Source organism: Drosophila teissieri, chromosome X, assembly GCF_016746235.2.
Source record: "Drosophila teissieri strain GT53w chromosome X, Prin_Dtei_1.1, whole genome shotgun sequence".
NCBI lineage: Eukaryota > Metazoa > Arthropoda > Insecta > Diptera > Drosophilidae > Drosophila > Drosophila teissieri.
The window spans coordinates 4403448-4421022 of NC_053034.1; the positions used below are offsets into that span (position 1 = coordinate 4403448).

General features: G+C 42.3%; 5 protein-coding genes across 5 annotated transcripts; 3 read left to right on the forward strand and 2 right to left on the reverse strand.

The window, feature by feature from the left end:
* The first annotated feature begins 6345 nt into the window (after positions 1-6345).
* Positions 6346-7300, forward strand: LOC122624557. Its single transcript, XM_043804195.1, has 2 exons — positions 6346-6449; positions 6512-7300. The coding sequence occupies exon 2, from the start codon at positions 6541-6543 to the stop codon at positions 6922-6924; it is 384 nt and encodes a 127-aa protein (XP_043660130.1). The 5' UTR covers positions 6346-6449; positions 6512-6540; the 3' UTR covers positions 6925-7300.
* A 3147-nt stretch (positions 7301-10447) lies between these two features.
* Positions 10448-10727, reverse strand: LOC122624864. The gene is made up of 2 exons (XM_043804607.1): positions 10685-10727; positions 10448-10631 (listed from the first exon to the last, which is right to left on the reverse strand). Exons 1-2 carry the CDS (start codon positions 10722-10724, stop codon positions 10483-10485), a joined length of 189 nt encoding a protein of 62 aa, XP_043660542.1. The 5' UTR covers positions 10725-10727; the 3' UTR covers positions 10448-10482.
* A 612-nt stretch (positions 10728-11339) lies between these two features.
* LOC122624560 lies at positions 11340-11887 on the reverse strand. Its single transcript, XM_043804198.1, has 2 exons — positions 11734-11887; positions 11340-11668 (listed from the first exon to the last, which is right to left on the reverse strand). Exons 1-2 carry the CDS (start codon positions 11771-11773, stop codon positions 11475-11477), a joined length of 234 nt encoding a protein of 77 aa, XP_043660133.1. The 5' UTR covers positions 11774-11887; the 3' UTR covers positions 11340-11474.
* Positions 11888-13170: 1283 nt separating this feature from the next.
* LOC122624317 (cell wall protein DAN4) lies at positions 13171-15053 on the forward strand. The gene is made up of 3 exons (XM_043803813.1): positions 13171-13325; positions 13384-14340; positions 14479-15053. Exons 1-3 carry the CDS (start codon positions 13274-13276, stop codon positions 14943-14945), a joined length of 1476 nt encoding a protein of 491 aa, XP_043659748.1. The 5' UTR covers positions 13171-13273; the 3' UTR covers positions 14946-15053.
* A 949-nt stretch (positions 15054-16002) lies between these two features.
* Positions 16003-16894, forward strand: LOC122624490. The gene is made up of 2 exons (XM_043804073.1): positions 16003-16116; positions 16208-16894. Exons 1-2 carry the CDS (start codon positions 16068-16070, stop codon positions 16756-16758), a joined length of 600 nt encoding a protein of 199 aa, XP_043660008.1. The 5' UTR covers positions 16003-16067; the 3' UTR covers positions 16759-16894.
* Positions 16895-17575: the final 681 nt, after the last annotated feature.

A 17575-nucleotide genomic window follows, 5' to 3' on the forward strand; every position in this document is an offset into this window, starting at 1 on the left:
GAGTGTAAATAATTGTCGGGCACTCGATGTTTTTGCAAAGAGCTCTTGGCCAGGAAAGAAACTCAACCGCAAAAATTTGCTGCTGGGTTGGTTTAGTTGCTCGGCATTTATGGTTATTTATATGCTCTATGGGGATTTGCCGTGATCCCGCATCCATTCTTTTGGAATTGGAGCCATTTGCTGCAGCTCCAATTAGTTGTTGTTAAGGATAAGTGTTATCCTTCGCAATGAGTGGGCATTGTTCGTCCTGACGACATCCGGCGATTAATCAGACCACTGACAGCTGAATTTGTCCATCACAAGAGGCGTTATTCTTTGACTAGTCGCCAGTTGAAACCGAACAACCTTTTTCATTCACAATAATGTATACCATATTTTATTTAATTTTGCCCACCATCCTATGTGATTTCTGATTGGAGCCGCCTGATCGAATCCCGGAAATAGTTTAGCCATAGACAAAGTTTTCCACCACGCATCAGGATGCTTTTCCGGTCATCAATCATTGTGGGTGTGGGGTAAATGGGGGAAAGCGCTAGAGGGATTGGAAAATGAAAGACACCTGCTAGGGTGAGGTGTATTAATTGCAAGTAAAATCACTTTGAACTTCATTAAAAAGCAACTTAATCAAGTCAAGTCAAGTTGCGTCGAAGTTTTTGCCACCTGAGTTTCGAAGCCCTTAGCCCCAGCATTCTGCTGAATTGCCTAAAAATTATTAATTAGCCGCCACCCTAAGAACCCGCTTTCCACACTCCCCATAACTTTTTCCGCCAGCTTTTCCAGCGAGGGGCGAAAGTACCAGCTAAGAGCTAAGGAACCGTGCCAGCTCTTAAATATTTCATATTTAATTGCGCGCGTAAGCAGCACATTTATTGCTACAACCAACCCCTCTTTTTTCTTTTTCCATCCCCCTGGGGCACTTACCTGTAACCCCCCTACGTACCACCCGTTGAAAATTGGCAACATTAATAAAATTAGACCCGTCTCACCATGCCCCCCTTTTGCTATTTTCCATTTCCCATTTACCATTTTTCACTTGATTTCTGCCCCTCTCTGGCTCCTTTGTTTCCATAAATGCCCTTTAAAATCTTATTAGCAACGCGCTGATCAAAGAATGGCAGAGTCTTTAAGCGGAAGTGCTTGGGGCCAAGTCCAAGCCCCCAAATCCCGCCAGGTGACGTCAAAATCGCAAACGACACTTTGATAAGGGTTTTGTTCTTGGAAGAGGCAGACCATCGATTTCGGTTGACTTATATTCAAGTGGTTTTGGTTTTTCGGCTGCCTTAATATTCTTGGGGAGTTATAACGGCAAAGTAATTACTCATCTTTGATGGAAAAATGCGCTACCCATAATGTTATAGTTGTATTGGGTGACTTAATGAAGATGTTAACTAAGCTTTTCCACGCTGAAACATGCAGAAAGTTCACTGAACTTCGGTTAGGCTAATCCAATTTTAATTGGTCACAGTGTGAAAATCTGACCATGGCAGCCGCATCCGCAGCCGGATCCGGATGAGCCCAGGGACGCAATGCGTCACACCTACGCGAGGGCTTCTCTGCTGGACCGTAGCCTCCCTCGCCACAGCATGTCAATTTCAATTTGACATTTATTTCAATGTGCGTATGGCAGTGGTGGTGATCAAGCGGGTGGATGAGGGGGTGGTCTACATGTGCGTAATAAGCCGCATTCGTTTATTTTAAAACCGCTTCAATTGTTGCACAGTCGATGCGATTGAATACCCATTCAAGCCATTCCGTCTGTGTGTGCGGTCAGCAATTTGATGTTGCGTATGCTGGCCGCGTACCGCCCCAACCTTTGAATCCCTAACCACCCACGGATCAACCCACTTCACTGAGAAATATAGTGTAACAAAAGTTTTTTGGAACATTTACCTAAGCTCTTTTAAATGATTGCGTATACTATCTAGAAATTTCAAATATATTTATGTATTTCAAATTATAATATATTTTGTACAATTTTTAAATAGATTTCCAAAGCTTTGCCGTCTTAATGCCTAGTTTTTGAATATTAAGATCAAATGCAATTGATACGAGTATATATTTTTCTTTGTGTGCCAGCGGACAACATTTTGTGGTTTTCATTGCTGTTTTCGTTGTGACAGAAATCCTTTTCCGCCGGACGCGAAAGTGGGTCCTGCGGGCAGAGGTATATGGATTGGGGTTGGGACTGCGATCGGGGGCTTGGGAGGGCTTTCGAAGGGGTGCGTTGCACGCACGACTACATTGTCAAAGTTTTGTGTGTCATTATTGTGGCTGTTGGCGGTTGCTCTGTGCCGCCGTTGCCCGCTTTTCCTCGCCTTACCTTACCCTGCATTTCGCTCGCCCTTCCCGGCCGTTGTCCTTCGTGGTCCCAGTCGTGTTTGTTGTTGCGGGTTATTAAAAACTTTTACCGCTCTCAAAGACCCGCCCACAGAGACAAACGCCCACCCATTTGCACTCGCCCATCCAGGCTGCTGCAGTTGCTCGTTTTCATTTTCATTGTGAATGTTAATTACTCCAGCGGCGGTGACAACTGCCAAAGCCAGGATCTGTTTTGGTCCAGGTCCTGCAAGTGAAGCTGCTGTCCGGCACTTCTACACTTTATTGGCACTGAGAAAAGATGAATAAATAATTCCTGAATATATATTATTAATTACATTTTTTAATGTTCAAAATAAAGTTTATTGAAAAAAAAATTAAATCCCATCGTTGAAGACTATTTTATAACAGTATTAAATGTCCGTTTAACAATTATTGTTCTGCTCCTGTTATATTAGTTCATTATATTTTCTTCACTGTGTACTTTCTTTGCTCCCATTTTTTCACTCCGTTGTGTTCCCCTTTCTGTGGCTTATAATCAAACTTATTTACTTTATGTGACTTTTATGAGAATTAAGCTGCATGCGGTTGTAGCGGTTGCTGCTTTCATTTATTCCGATCATGACGATGCTAATGACGACGTGGATGAGATGTGGACCAGTTGGGAACCAAGGGGACAGTCCTTTAATTAGATATATGGTTCCAAAGTGCTTGCTCAGAGTGAGGTCTATGCAAGGCAGTGAAATGGAAAACTAAAAATTAACCTAACCTAATTTATATTTACTGTCCTCTATATAGCTGATTAAATAGGATTCGAATCGATATAAAAGCTCTTTAATAAAGAGCCATTAATATAAACGAAGATATATATAAAATGACGCTAGGACTTTCAAGGTAGTGACAATACATTTTTCCTGAAAAAACAAGCATTCAGTAACTTATATTTAAGGCAGCTGGACAGCTAAAGATCTTTGCTCTCATGTCCTAAGGCGGATATTATTTGGAGGGGGTTACTCCAAAACATTTTGATATGTTGTGTCACGCTGTGGGACGTCTGAAAATTAGCGTTTGGGGACCTTAACTGAAGCCACGTGTTGCCTATGTCTAATGATGATACACAGCTACAAATAATTATTTCGCTTACTGCTATTTATTATTTTTATTATTGGAAAAGAATCCAGCTTTATTTATTTATTTTGCTAGTTTGCCTTAATCTATATCTTATTAGAATTTTTTTCTTTCGATGGAAGTCCGCACTTCAAAACTTTAACCTCTCTGATGTGCTATATGCATATGCTAACCTTAGCGGGCCCGACATCTTCTTCCGGCCGTAGACGTAGACGCAGACGCTCTCCGGACTCCGGTCTTCGAACTCGGGTCTCCGTTTTTCATTTCTCCGGATCCAGCGACTCATTGTCTTTCGGCGGGCTCACGTGCTCACGTACGAAATAATTATAGCGCAAGTACGTGTCTTGCATTTGAGAGCACATGGCTTTCTCTTTGGCTCTGGTTTTGCTTTTGGCCCAGACGGGCCATCAGTTTTGCACACCCCCATCCACAGAACACATTTTCCAGGGCTGGGAAACAGCCCATTTCATTGGCATATTTCTCTTTATTCCCGCTGGCCGAGCCATTTTTGGGCATTTCCCGACAGTTTGGCGGGGTCCACATAGATTTTTTCGTTATTTTCTTTGTCGACCAAAAAAAGTTGGCCCAAAAGTTTGTGCCTTTATTTTTTCGTAGGATTTACCCCATTCTTATTAAGCCTTCGTTAACAATTCCCACGGCTTTCGTTGCAGGTTTTTATTTCTGCGAAGAGTCCCTGAAATGTTGGCATCATGTGGCCGCTGCTCTGATTGTTTCCAGACTTCCATTGAAACTGTTGTCATTATTATTTTTTAAAGTATCATGGGGCTTTTGTGGCCCTCTGAGAGCGGCACACAATGCTATTGGAATCAGGTAGTCGATTGTTAACGGGGATCTTTTCAGGCACTGGGAAACCCTTGCTTTTTATTGCATTTTGTTGGGGACAGTTCCTGAATGAATATACATATCAGATATTTTTGTTAAAATAAATTTATTTGAAACAATCACAATATTTTTTTAAAGTTAGCTCGAGTCCCATGCAATTATCCGACTTATCTTGACTCATCGGGGAGATAAGTGAGGAAGTTGTCACGAGGTCTTTCGGCAACAGGCAAAACTCAAACTCTGAGTTAGGCAGGACATTTTCGTCCTCCGGAATGGGGGCTCTCGCAGCTGTTGCATTCTGGGCCTAAACTGTGCGTCTACTCAACCACAAAACACACAAATTCCACTCGGCGAAATCCTGCGAAGTGGAGGTGCCAATACATGGAGCTGCCACAAGGGTGATAGTAGAAGGGCGCCCCGAAAACTCGCAAAAGTTTCCTCCAAAGTCCAACATATGTTGCCTGTTCATGCATGTCCCCGTACTCCTCCTTTCTCCATGTCCCCCATTCCAAATTCCTTGCCCTGCAGTCACTAAGTTAGTCATACACATTAAGGAAATAGGAACCAGAACCATTCAAAAATAATGTTATGAAATAAACATTTTTATTGAATTATTCTGCGGGCTTTCAAATTAATATCTCTTAAAATCGATTCATACTTTGTTAAACTAGTGAAACTAGTAAACTATTGAAGGCATAGACAATTTTATTTAATGACGAAGTCGTATTTATTTCTTTAAGTGTAAAACTCACATACACATACGTCCATCCAGCACGTGTGAGAGTGTGCTTGCGTGTGTGCCAGTGTGTAATTATAACAAGTTTTCTAGGCAATTTTTCTGTTTTCCTTCTCGTTTTTCGCCCCAAAATTTCGCTAGTTCCCTTTCTCTTATTTTATTTTATTTTTTTGGGACTGCTTCTGTTGGGTATCTGAAGAGCAAGAAGTAAGTTTCTGATAAGAAAGTTATGATGAGTTTTCTTCACTCACACAGCGAGCAAAAGATGGCAGCACATGTACACACAGCGGTTGATTTTGGCCAAATTAGTGCAAACACGTCTTGTTTTGAGTTGTGGCCCATGTGGAACATGTGCAACTAATTTGCAGTTATCAAGAGTTCTGCGTTCGACGGGGTTGAACGGATGAGCTCTTGGTCAGATGACTGTATCTAATCCATCTGTTGGGGCATTGATTTCGGTACCCTAGATATTTATGTACATGCCAAACGATGTGAGGGGGGTGAGGGACAATGGGAGCTCACCCCCATCGTTAACAAATTTCCATTTCCGGTGGTGGCCACAAGCGAAAGGTGTGTGGATGGGCTTTTTCGGGCGGAGTTGATGCTCGAAAAACCCCTCTGGCCTGTCTGCCGACTGTCAAAAGTTTATTTATTTGACACCGAAAAAGTTGACACAGACACCAGGCCGGGGGCGTGACTTTGTGCCTGAATCGGATTTATATGCCTGGCCAAAATTGGATTACAATTGAGTTGTAATTATGCGACAACAAAACGTTGCGTTCGAGGGGATCCAGATCCTTTTTGGGGTCCTTTGGACCTCTTCGCATGGCATCGCATCGCATCGCTCGCCTCTGTTTTCTGTTTTCCATGTTGTCGGCAATTTGAGTCAAGCCCTGGCGACGTCTTTTGAAATTTCGCATTTTGCATTAATTAAAACTGATTTAATTAAAGCTTGTCGTGTTGCTTTTAAGTATTTCAAGAACTAGGATGAGAGTAACAGGTCCTGGAGCTAGGACATTCACTGGCACATCCATCCACCCCATGAAAATGATTGAAGCGAGATACCAAAGTGTTCTGGACTTGTCTCCTGTAGCCCCCGCCAAAGATTCTTTGTCGGCTTTGAAGAGGTGAAAGTTTAATTAAATATGCATCGAGCGTACACAAGTATGCGTACTTAAAAGCTAGATTCGCATAGATGTTTCCCCAGAAGTACCTCAATCTGGTTATGCCGGATTTAGTTTGCTAAACTTAGGTTAATTTCCATCATTACATTGTTTATATCTTGTATTTTACCTAATATCAATCATATGCTCAGTCCCCTTTGAGAACTCTACCTATCGAGAATGCTTTTGTTGCCAAACTGTCAACAAAAGTTCAGTCATTCGAAATCCCCCACTGGTAGCAGTCCCTTTCGATCGAAATTTTGGTAAGCAAGTCCAGCCTAAAAAATATCCGAAACCACTCAAAATCTCGTTAACCAAAACACAGAAAATAACTAAATTACAAGGTGCAACAAGATGAATCCATTTCGGCCAAATCAAGGTCCGAATTTTCGAATTCGCCTGAATTTAGATCGCATGCCAGGCGAAATAGAGCGCATTATGCAACGATCGATCAACCGATCGGCAGATAGACGTCGAATCACCCAAATGCCACAAATCCGCTTGCGCGTCGGTCATCAACGAGATGTGGATCGATTTATGCTCAATATGCGTATACTGCTGCAACGACAGAGAACGGACTTCAATCTGGGAGCCGGCGATAGTATCGACGTGTGGAACTGGAGGGAGCCTTCGTTGCCCACCGGTTTGATGGGCGAGGGCGATGGTGATGGCGATGGCTATGGTGATGACGTAAATGCAAATGATCGACCACTGCGAGCACTACCACCAACCGCCTAGGATCTGTTCCTCCTTCAACCACTTTTAGCATCACTCTCTTCTGTCTCGCCCCTTCCTGTGTGTGGTGTCCATTTTTCCGATTCTGAATGTCCTCCGCAAAAAAAGAAAACAAAAATGCCGTCATCAGCTAAAAGCCCCAAAACCCCAAACAATCCTGTGCCACTTCCACCTGAACCAGTAAGCAACAGAGGAGAACGGACTTTGTTCGGACGCATGTTGTGCTATTATTATATCCCCTCTGGGTTCTGGGTTGATTTTCCCTTACCCCAAGAATTTGAGGGGCTTTGCAATCGGAGGACACGCCGAGGCACACGCATATAATAATTTCCTGCTCAATGAGCAATTATCGTAATAAAGATACAACTCTGCTACTCTATATTATGTTCGGATACGGGGACGACAGTGGTGGTCAGTGGCAAAAGATGGGGGGCCAAGAGGGGAAGCACTGATGACAACGTTGATGATGATGACTGGTCTCTTCCGCACTGATGTGATGGATTAAGCCCCAGCTCAAGTCTGATTCCTGTCTGTCACTTTTTCCATGGGGTTAATGGGGGCGTGACTAACATACGGGAACAGCACGCGGAAAGTTGATTGAACTGCACAAGTTAACTACTCTCCAAGATGACTCGCATGCAATTTCAATATTTTTCTGACTTCCATGAATTTAAGTCAATAACAATTGATTATTTCATCTTTAAACGAGCTTATCAATGAAAGATTATTTTTTTAAAGCGGAAGTATATTAATGCATTTATTCTCAAGTTTCTGCATACATAGATGAGAGCAGGTGCCTATCCCAATCACGATGCCAATTGAAACAAATTTTGCCCTCTCAGCTGTGACATTTGCATAATCAAAGCAAATTTCAAGCGCAGCCATAGGAACTTTAGTGGGTGTTTGACTTTCATTATAGCCTTCTAGCAGCTTTAGGTCTTCCCAATCACTGGGACCAACTTGCAAGGACTCGGGTGTATCAATTCGGGTAGATGTCTTCCTTTATTCTGTTTTTTTCTCTGCCATTAGCAGGCGACGTCAAGCTGTCAGACAGTTCGAAGCCTTTTTCTATGGGGTTTCATTTGGGATGGTCTTTGTTTTGCCTATCGAGAGAACATTTTATTGCTTTATGCGTTTAATGAAGTGTTGCTGGATCGTTGGAGTCATGGAGGCACTCAGAATCCACGGCCCTTGGGACACCCAGACATCCGGCCAGACAACCCTTCGCTTTCACTTTTTGAAACGGGCTCCAAGACAGAAAGCAGCAAGGCAGCATACATACATATCAAACATTTCTGACAGTCTATGACGTCTGCCAAAGGAGTGACTGACTGACCGACGGACTGGCTGACTGGCTGGCTGATTGACTGATTGATGGACCGTTGACTGCCTTGGAAACCAAGACCGGTGTCAGTCACTCACCCACGAAGTTCGCATGTAATGCATAAAGAATGAAGCTTAAATAAAAGTTGGGAGATGAGAAATAGGATTAACTTGTCACACAATTGAATTTAATTTCATACACAACGAGGGCGGCGAGGAAAAAGCATCTGGAAAACCCGACCAGACCAGACCAGACCAGACATTGGCCCATCTCTCCTCACTTTGGGGAATATATAGACTTCGACTCGACTCGAAAAAAGCTTTTGTGGTAATCCCATGCTGAAGCCGATTCGGGGGTTTTGTAATGAAATTACACGAGCCTCAGATTTGTCAAAGCAATCAATACACCCGGATGTGCAACCTTCGACTGAATGGACCGGCATTCGATGGGCGGAGTTCCTTGATGAGCTTCTGTCATTGAATAGGGGGCAAAAAAGTTTGGTAGGTACAAAAGAGGCATACGTGTATTTCGGTGAAGTTTTGTATAGGCTAGATGAAAGAATGTGGAACAAGTACTCTGATGTTAAAGTTTTGTTGCAGCTCTAATGTTGTAAAATGCCCAAAGAGGGGCAAACGATGCTTTGACACTTCCCCCTACGCTTTTCATTATGCACATCATCCATCAATTAATTGACTGCACTCCATCGCCTTATTGCGTATGCCGCTCACATGCCGCATGTGTCTTTGATTAGTGAAAACAAAAGCGAAAGAGTGACGGGAGTTCATTAACTGTCACACAAATGTGGCAAAGTGGAGGGCCGCAAGTGGGTGGTGGGTGGAGCTTGAAGGACAGTGGGTGGTGGTGCACCCCATTCTATCCGTACATATGCTAGCACTCACCACTCCTACCCTTTGGTCCGTTCAACTTAATTAAGTAGCATCAGATTCGAGGGTGCGGAATCCTTTGGTCCGAGAAGTTAGCCAACAATCGCATCCTCGCTTACCTACACGCAGAAAAACGCAGAAATTAATTTAAATGAATTAATAAATATTTGTCACTATTAGCTCACTAAACTAATTATTAAGTTCCAAATTCAATTATTTTTGTAGTTGTGCAAAGCATCACAAATGGTGGCTGATTTACACCTGCCATTGAGTGCAAGCACCTTTGAGGATACGCTAGTCTTTTTATTGCGGTGCAGGTCCTCAATTTCACCGCGGTGCACATAAAACTTTCTAATCCATTTGCCCGATACTTATGCACGCCTGCACTCGGGGGATTAATAAGTGTGGCTGTTTGTAGCGCCACCCCAACTCGCACTTCTCTGTTCCCTCTTCAGCTTCATATATCCATCTTCCTTGAGCCAGATCCGGATGGTTTGTTTCAACCACCGGCACCGCTCGACTTTGCAGCCAAATCAATTTCAACTGTCAGTTGTCAATCAGGCCGCAATTCAATCACGCAACGTCCTCTGAGAGAATTCCCAACTTCTCCAATGCGACGATGAGGACAAACTTCAGGCAACTTTAAGACGACTCCCAAGGAAGGAACACACCGCATTTGTCTGAATTATTCAAAGCCATCGAAATGGAATCGAAGGCCCTGCTAAAAAGCAACATTTTGTGTGTGTACGCCATTAATGTTTTGACTGCAGAAGGCGGCGAGTCACGACCAAGAGTCACAAACATTTGTTCAAGAGATTTTTATGAATTACGCCGTAAGGGGAATGGGGCTTGTACACAGATTTTTATTGGTATTATTGCCATTTACAACTCGGCACCCGTTTTGTTCCCCTTTCTTCGTCGACCTTGCATATGCATTACTTACCCGTACTGCCCACAGAACCCAATCGCTGCTAAGCCACGCCGAAGTCCCTGGCAAATTTCGCAGTCAAGACACATGTCACGTATTTTTCTCGTAATTATGGCAAACGTGAGAAATTTCGTTAAGATTTTCTTAACACATTTTCTTGTGCAAGAACACAAGATGTGTGTGCTTCTTGGCCGGGCTGTGGCATAATTTTAGGCATTTTCCCGATGGCTTCTGGGCCATGCGGTACAGTCGCCACAAGCATGTGGTGACTTAAGAAAGTACAAGCTGTTGTGATAATGCTCCTGAGAGTTATGTTTCTTAATGATACACTTCAAAGGTATAGCTCCGAGTCTCAAATGGTTTCGGGACCAATTAAAAAAAAAATCAAAATTTAGAAAATAATACACTTTTATTTATAAGTAATCCTATCTCGGGACCGGAAGTTTCAACAAATCGTGCATTAAGATCTTTATCAATTCCTGAACTTTAGCCACAAAATCTTTGATGAGCTGCTTTCTTGCCGACGACACATTTAAGGACTGACTGGGGAAAGTCCAGGCCACTGTCATCATCACTGTTTAAAAATATAGGTTTTAGTTTCCGTACGTTAAAAATGAAATAACTTACGGCTGAGCAGGGCAATGAACAATAAATTCTGGCCTGACATAGTTGAAAGGCAAACTGAGCTCTATTCGGGGAGTTCGCCCTACATAAATAGTCGGAAATCTGGTCCTACGTGGAGTTTAGGGCTACGACAGCTCACGTAGTTGAGATTTATTTAGACTTGTTTATTGCTTTACGTAAGGCTACGCTTTTCGTGGACTTTAAAGGGTTATTTGTTTCTACCTTTAAGCTCCAGGGGTACAGTAAAGCTTAAAATAATAACAATAAAATCAATTTTGTAATTCAATTTTCTATTCAACTAAAAATTATTAGACCGTTGCACGGGATGTTGGTAGGACAATAAAATATAAAATTCTTTGTAGATATTAAACCAACATTCGGTTATAAGCTAAATGTACGTTACATATGTAACTTACATGTTTTAAATTATTTGTATGGCTTCTTAAAGAACTGGGAAAGTTATTAAAGCCCAATTTCTTTTAGGGCATTTGCATTTTTGTTTGACAAAGTTGCCTATTAGAGTTTATACAAAGCTTTTAATATATTTAAAATAATTAAGCAGCTTATAGTCGAGTTTATAAAGGTGAGACTACTCCATACTTTTTACCTTATTCACGAAGGATTATTAAATGACAAAAAAAAAAAATATATATCCAAATTTTTTTAAATGCTCAAAATTTAACTTTATTTGTAATTAAAATTTGACGAATTATGCTAAATTAAATACGCTTTGCATGAAACATTGTTTTGATTGGCAAGAAGTTGTCTAAGAGCTTCTGAAGTGTTGATGGGATTATCCGGTAACTGTCCCAAGTGGCAAATTAGACAATTGAGACAAAGGTGATTGCTGGCCAAGACCAGCAGGCAATTGAGAACCAATTTGTGAAACAGTTCCTTTAAGAACTCCTTGAGCAAAACTACCAGCTATTTGTCCAGTGGCCACATCGGTAAGTCCGGGGCGTGCCTCAATGGTGCCAAGGTAGCAGGCTGGAAAAATATAAATTTGCTTATAAATAAAATAACTCATATCCTTGTGATCGAGGACTACGTACCGCACACAAGGAGGGCCACGACAATCGTTTTGTTGAACATTTTAGTATGGTTTGAATGTATCGACTACTTGATCCAACTGAATCGACTTCGGTTTTTATACTGCCCGAATGGAAAACTTTCGTAAGCTAAGCTCACGTATTCACTATCTAGAGCGTGTTCTACGATTTGTCACTGCTTGGTAATTGGTTTTACTAAGTACAGGTACAGTACTACGTCATACGACGAAATGGGCCCGAACTGCACCATCACAAAACTACATCTTTTGAAAAATTTAATAGGTATTTTTTTTTATAAAATTTTAAATTTTGTTTGTCGGTTTGATGTCCATCTATCGTATATTTTTTGTGTGTATAAATACTACAAATTATTGTATATATATTACATCTTATTTTAAACCCTCCCTTTAAAAGGGACGCTTCTCCCACATTTTGCACTACTTTTTATTTGCTTGCTGTTTTAGCGATTTGTTTTCATAATACTTCGCTATTTGCCTCTCGTCACGTTCCAGCTAAATAATTACCAATTTCAGCTTTTTAAGCGGGCGAGGAATGACATGCAAATACATAATTAAAATTGCGTGTGTATTTTTTCTTTATTGAACACCAACAACTAAGTGATTTCCATTGCATTCGTTGCTGTTATCAGAGCTAATCGGATGCCGCATTGTCTGTTAACATTTCATTCGATTTATTCATAGTTGGTTTTTTGAATACCTTTTTCTTTTCCACAATTAACTGAACTTAGTTAAGCGATTGATATATGTATGTATATATATTATATTAATGAATTGCTGTTTCACGCCATTTTACTAAAATGTTTATTTATGTTCAGGAAATAACAAAGTGCTTGTAAATGCAAATCAGGATTAATTCGATTTTTTCGTTTTGTGTTTTTTGTTGTACAAAACATTACAAACCTTAATATACTAAGCATTAGACTTAAATAAGCCACTAATGTTTACTAAACTATAATCTCATCGCATAATTTTTCCATAACTTCATTAATTAATGTAATAAAACTCATTGCCTTCAAAATGGTTTGTGTTGTGTTTTTTTTGGACCATCTGTTTTCGATGCTGTCCAAGATTACGTGCCCGGTTGTTAATCGAATGCAAGAGCAATGCATCCGGTTTGTCTGCTCGTTGTACATATTTTAAAAAGTTCAACAAGTGTAAGCCACTTCCGGAATCGGAATTCAGAATCACAAGCACAAGACATCTTCTTCAATGGCGGAGGGGCGGAAAGTGGAGAATGAATCCGGGGATTGAGAGTGAGAGTGAGTGGCAACAGCTGGCGAATTGAGATTGGAATCGGCTGAAGACGCGATAAGTTAATCGGCAATCGCACGTACGGAGCACACGTTTCCGGACGTGGAGCCCAGTGCACATCGATATAAAACTGGACCATCTGAGCAGTCAGCAAATCAGTTCAATTAGCCAAATTTATAGAGCAGTACGCCCGGTCACAGAAGCAACACCTCGACTGAAGCCTTCAATTCAGGGCTAATTAAGGAAACGGAAAGGAACGCAACACGTCAACAATGTTGCCGTCACGCAATCATTTAATTGCCTTCGTTGTGGTGACAACATTAGGTAATTAGTGATGGCTCACATGATTTAAACGAGGATGCTAATTTCTTACTCATTTCAGTCTGTTTAACAGTGGGCCAGGAGTCTTCGTTTCTGGCCTCAATAACTAGTTCAAACAACCAACAGCAGTCGGCAAACGGAACTAGCTTGAACAACGAAACCATTACAATTAACATTAGTGAAATAATTGCAGCAGCTGAAGCAGCATCAAATGCCACAGAATCCTCTAGCACTACCTCGACAACTACAGAAGCTACATCAACAGCATCATCTCTAACACCTACAACAGTGTCAGCAAGCACGTCCACTACACAAGCAGGTATCAGCACATCCACAGAAGTATCCACAAGCACACAGTCGGCATCGACCACTTTGGCAGACACATCCACCACACCAAACACTCCAACTATTACAACACGAACTTCAACCACGACATCACAATCAACAGCGACACAAGCTCCAACAACAATACAGCCAACCATAACAACGACACAAGCTTCAACAACCACAGAACTGCCTACCAGTAGGACTTCAACAACCATTACAACACCCCAAAGCTCAACAACAACTACTCAGATTTCAACGGGAACACCGTCATCAACAACTACACCATCTTCCACAATATCTACTACACAAGCACTAACAACAACAGAACCACAATCTTCAACAGTTATTCAAACTTCAACAACAACACTACAACCCACAACTTCAACTTCAACTACGACGCAATTAACTTCAACCACATCTACACAAGCTCCGACGACAACACAGTCAACCTCCACAGCTACACAAACTTCAACGACTACACCACAATCCACACCAACAACTACAAATCAAAGCTCGACAACTTCACCACAACCGACAACAACAACTACTCCACAACCTTCAACAACAACTACTCAACAACCTACAACAACAACTAATCCACAACCTACAACTACAACTACTCCACAACCTACAATAACAACTACTCCACAACCCACAACAACAACTTCTCCACAGCCCACAACAACAACTACTCCACAACCTACAACAACAACTACTCCACAACCTACAACCACAACTGTACCTACAACGACAACAACAACTTTACCTACAACAACAACTGTACCTACAACGACAACCACAACTGTACCTACAACGACAACAACAACTTTACCTACAACGACAACAACAACTACACAAGCATCAACAACACCACAGTCCGAAATAACAACCACTCCAGCAGCAACGACCACCACTGAAAGAGCAACAACAACAATTGCTGAGAGCACCACCACATCAACAACAACATCCAGCTCAACACCAATTGCTTACACCGTTTACACCATGGAGCCATATCCGAATATATATGGCCGATCGAACGAGATTAGCAAGCCACAGCGAAAATTGCGAAGGGGGCGTAAAGGGCGCAGAGGCAGGAGACCTCGTCGTCGCACCACCCCGGCACCACTGACATCCAGCACCACCACAACAACAACCGTCAGGACGACGTTGGGAGGCTTTGACGACTTCAGTGAGGACTACGACGATCTCGTCCTCAACTCAAACAATGTATTGGAACCATTTCCGCAGTTGCCCCACAATTTGGAAAATAGCGACAATAATAGAATCCCCAAGTAACATTTCAATTGCACCATCCTCCAGAGGACTGACACTGATAACTGGAGTTCCATTTTTACTTCACATTTTATAGGTTATGTTTACAAAAATATATGTTTTACAATGCAAGTTTTATCTAGTTAATGGTTCGTCACGGTCATACCTAGTGTATAAAAAGACCCACATATGTGTAGAACAAAGACAGGTTCCCATTATTGTTTTTGGCCAAAGTCTTCGAGTCTTCTCTATTCATCCGAAGAAGATAATTATTTTTGTGGGGAAAAAGGACAAGCAACTCAATAGCAATACATTCCAATCTGGTGAGCCTCATTAACGTGCCAAGTTAGAGAAAGCAAACGGTCTAGGTAAATTGTAGCAGAAACTCCGAAAGGAAATCAGGGGAGAAACTCATAAAACGCAAACGGACAAACGGGCAAATAAACAGTTGGTGTGCAATTAATTTGGCAAACTGTTTGCTAAACACAAATACACATTGCACAGTCAAAGGCCCCCTCTCTGGTTTTTGGTTTCCGTGTGCATGAGCCGCACTAAACAAATACAATTTAACTTCCACTTTCAACACATCAGCAAAAACAAGCCAGGCAACACAACCCACTAGATAATGGCAGACTCAATTAGCAGCGCCTGCTTTTCGAGTCGCAAGCCAGTGCATTAAAATCTTTGCCAGAACCGCCTAAAGTCCCCCAAGACATTGCTAAATAACTGGCAGACTAATCAGAGCGACAGTTGAACATACACCATCAGACACTGAGCAAAAACATAGCGTCTAGAATGTAGCCATTAGGAAAACCAAAGAAAACAGAACTTCGCATTGCGCTAGCCTGATCATTTAGTAGGTCAAGTTGGTGTATGCATGGTGTACATCATTTTAATGTTCAGCCAATGTATTTTTCTTTCGGTGCAGGCAGAGCATTGAACCCAGTATCGCAGAAGGCCCAAATATGCCGCTTGATAGATTTCTCAACCGAAATGCACGTGCTTATCGTAGTGGCGAGGCAGGCAGCACGTGCTCCCAGATGCAGTGGCTCGGATTTTCGGGTTATAAGTAGCCAGACCATCTGCTTGTGACCGAACAGAGACTGAACAAGTGTTTGGACTTCAAGAACCGAAAGCCAAAAGACAATGCTGAGATTTGGACAACAACTAATGCTGCTGGCGATGGCCTGTTTCGGTGAGTTTTTACAAGGAACATAAATGAAACACAATAGCTCATAGCTTTGTCATATTTTGTGGCAAAATAAAAAATACGAAAAAACCCACAGCTCTGCAGATGGCCCACGGATGGCTTTTGAATCTGCCCAAGCTCGAGGCGAAACTAGAAGCCAAGGAGGCCAAGGATGAGGCAATGCTGGATTGGTTCGAGGGCAAGAAGCAGAAGGAGCTGCTCAAGAAGCTGGATTTCCTCAATTTGTTCACCGAAAAGGAGGAGGCCAAGCTGGAGAAGAAGGAGGACGAGTGGGAGAAGTTCAAGCAGTGGTGGGACGAAAAGAAAGAAAAGGAGCTGGCCTTTTTCGAGGCCAAAAAGGAGAAGGAGCTGGCCTTCTTCGAGGGCAAGTTGTCCAAGAAGTCGGGCAAAAAGAGCAAGTCCAAGAAGACCACAGTAAAGCCTTGCTATGGCTACCAGGACCAGGACACTGCTAGATACTACTCAGGGGAGGCGACCGAGGCGGAATACGAAGAATCCGAGGAAGTCACTGAAAAACCTAGCCGAAAGAGCTACGAGCGCAAGAGCTACGACAGACGAACCTATTCTCTCCCCACAACTTACGATGTGAGGGACGATTCTGCGGAGGGCACTCGCTACTTTAGCTGAAAGAACCAAGCTAATTGGCTCGGATGGATGGACGGATATTTATTTATTGCATTTTCTCTGCCTGTCATCAACGTGTCTGTCGCTCCTGCTTTTTAACATAATTACATTTTTAATAAATATAATTAAAATTCACATAGCTGAACGACCTCGCATCGGTTTTTGGGCTTGGTTTCAGGTTCAGTTACGGTTTTTGGTATTGGTATTGGTTTGGGCTCGCTGCCTGTCTTCAGCCCGCCTCGCATATCATTTGCATATAAATTGAATTCCCCGCTTCAATTCAGTTCGGTTTGGTGTCTTGCCTAGTATTCGTGTAGACAGCCAATATTTTATACATTTTATGTTCGCACTTGGCTGCGAGGTGGTAGGTGTGATGTGTGGTATGTGCTGTGTGGTGCACAGTATATGTCTATGTGTGGTATTGATCCATCATACCGCATACCAACACAGCAGTCACTGGCTTCTATATCCATATCCGTATCCGCATCCGCATCCGCGTCCTGTCAGCGACACTTCATCCAAACTGTCAGTTGGTGGCTCAGTGACACATTGCGACCATTATTTGCATAAGGGGGATACCGGATGGGGGGATCAAGTGTCTTTGGACCCACACAAAGTGGTTCATCCCGTCGTTGCAGGTGGGTGCAGATCGTCCAATTGCTGCACGAACTCCGCTTCATTTGGAAAGGTTTTTTCCAGCTTAGCACCAATTTAAGCTGTCACGTCGTACTTGCATCCAGTTTGCGATTCTAATTGCACCTGTCATGTTGCTATTAATAGCTAACTAATCCCCTAATTTGCCTCAAACATTTTCAGAATG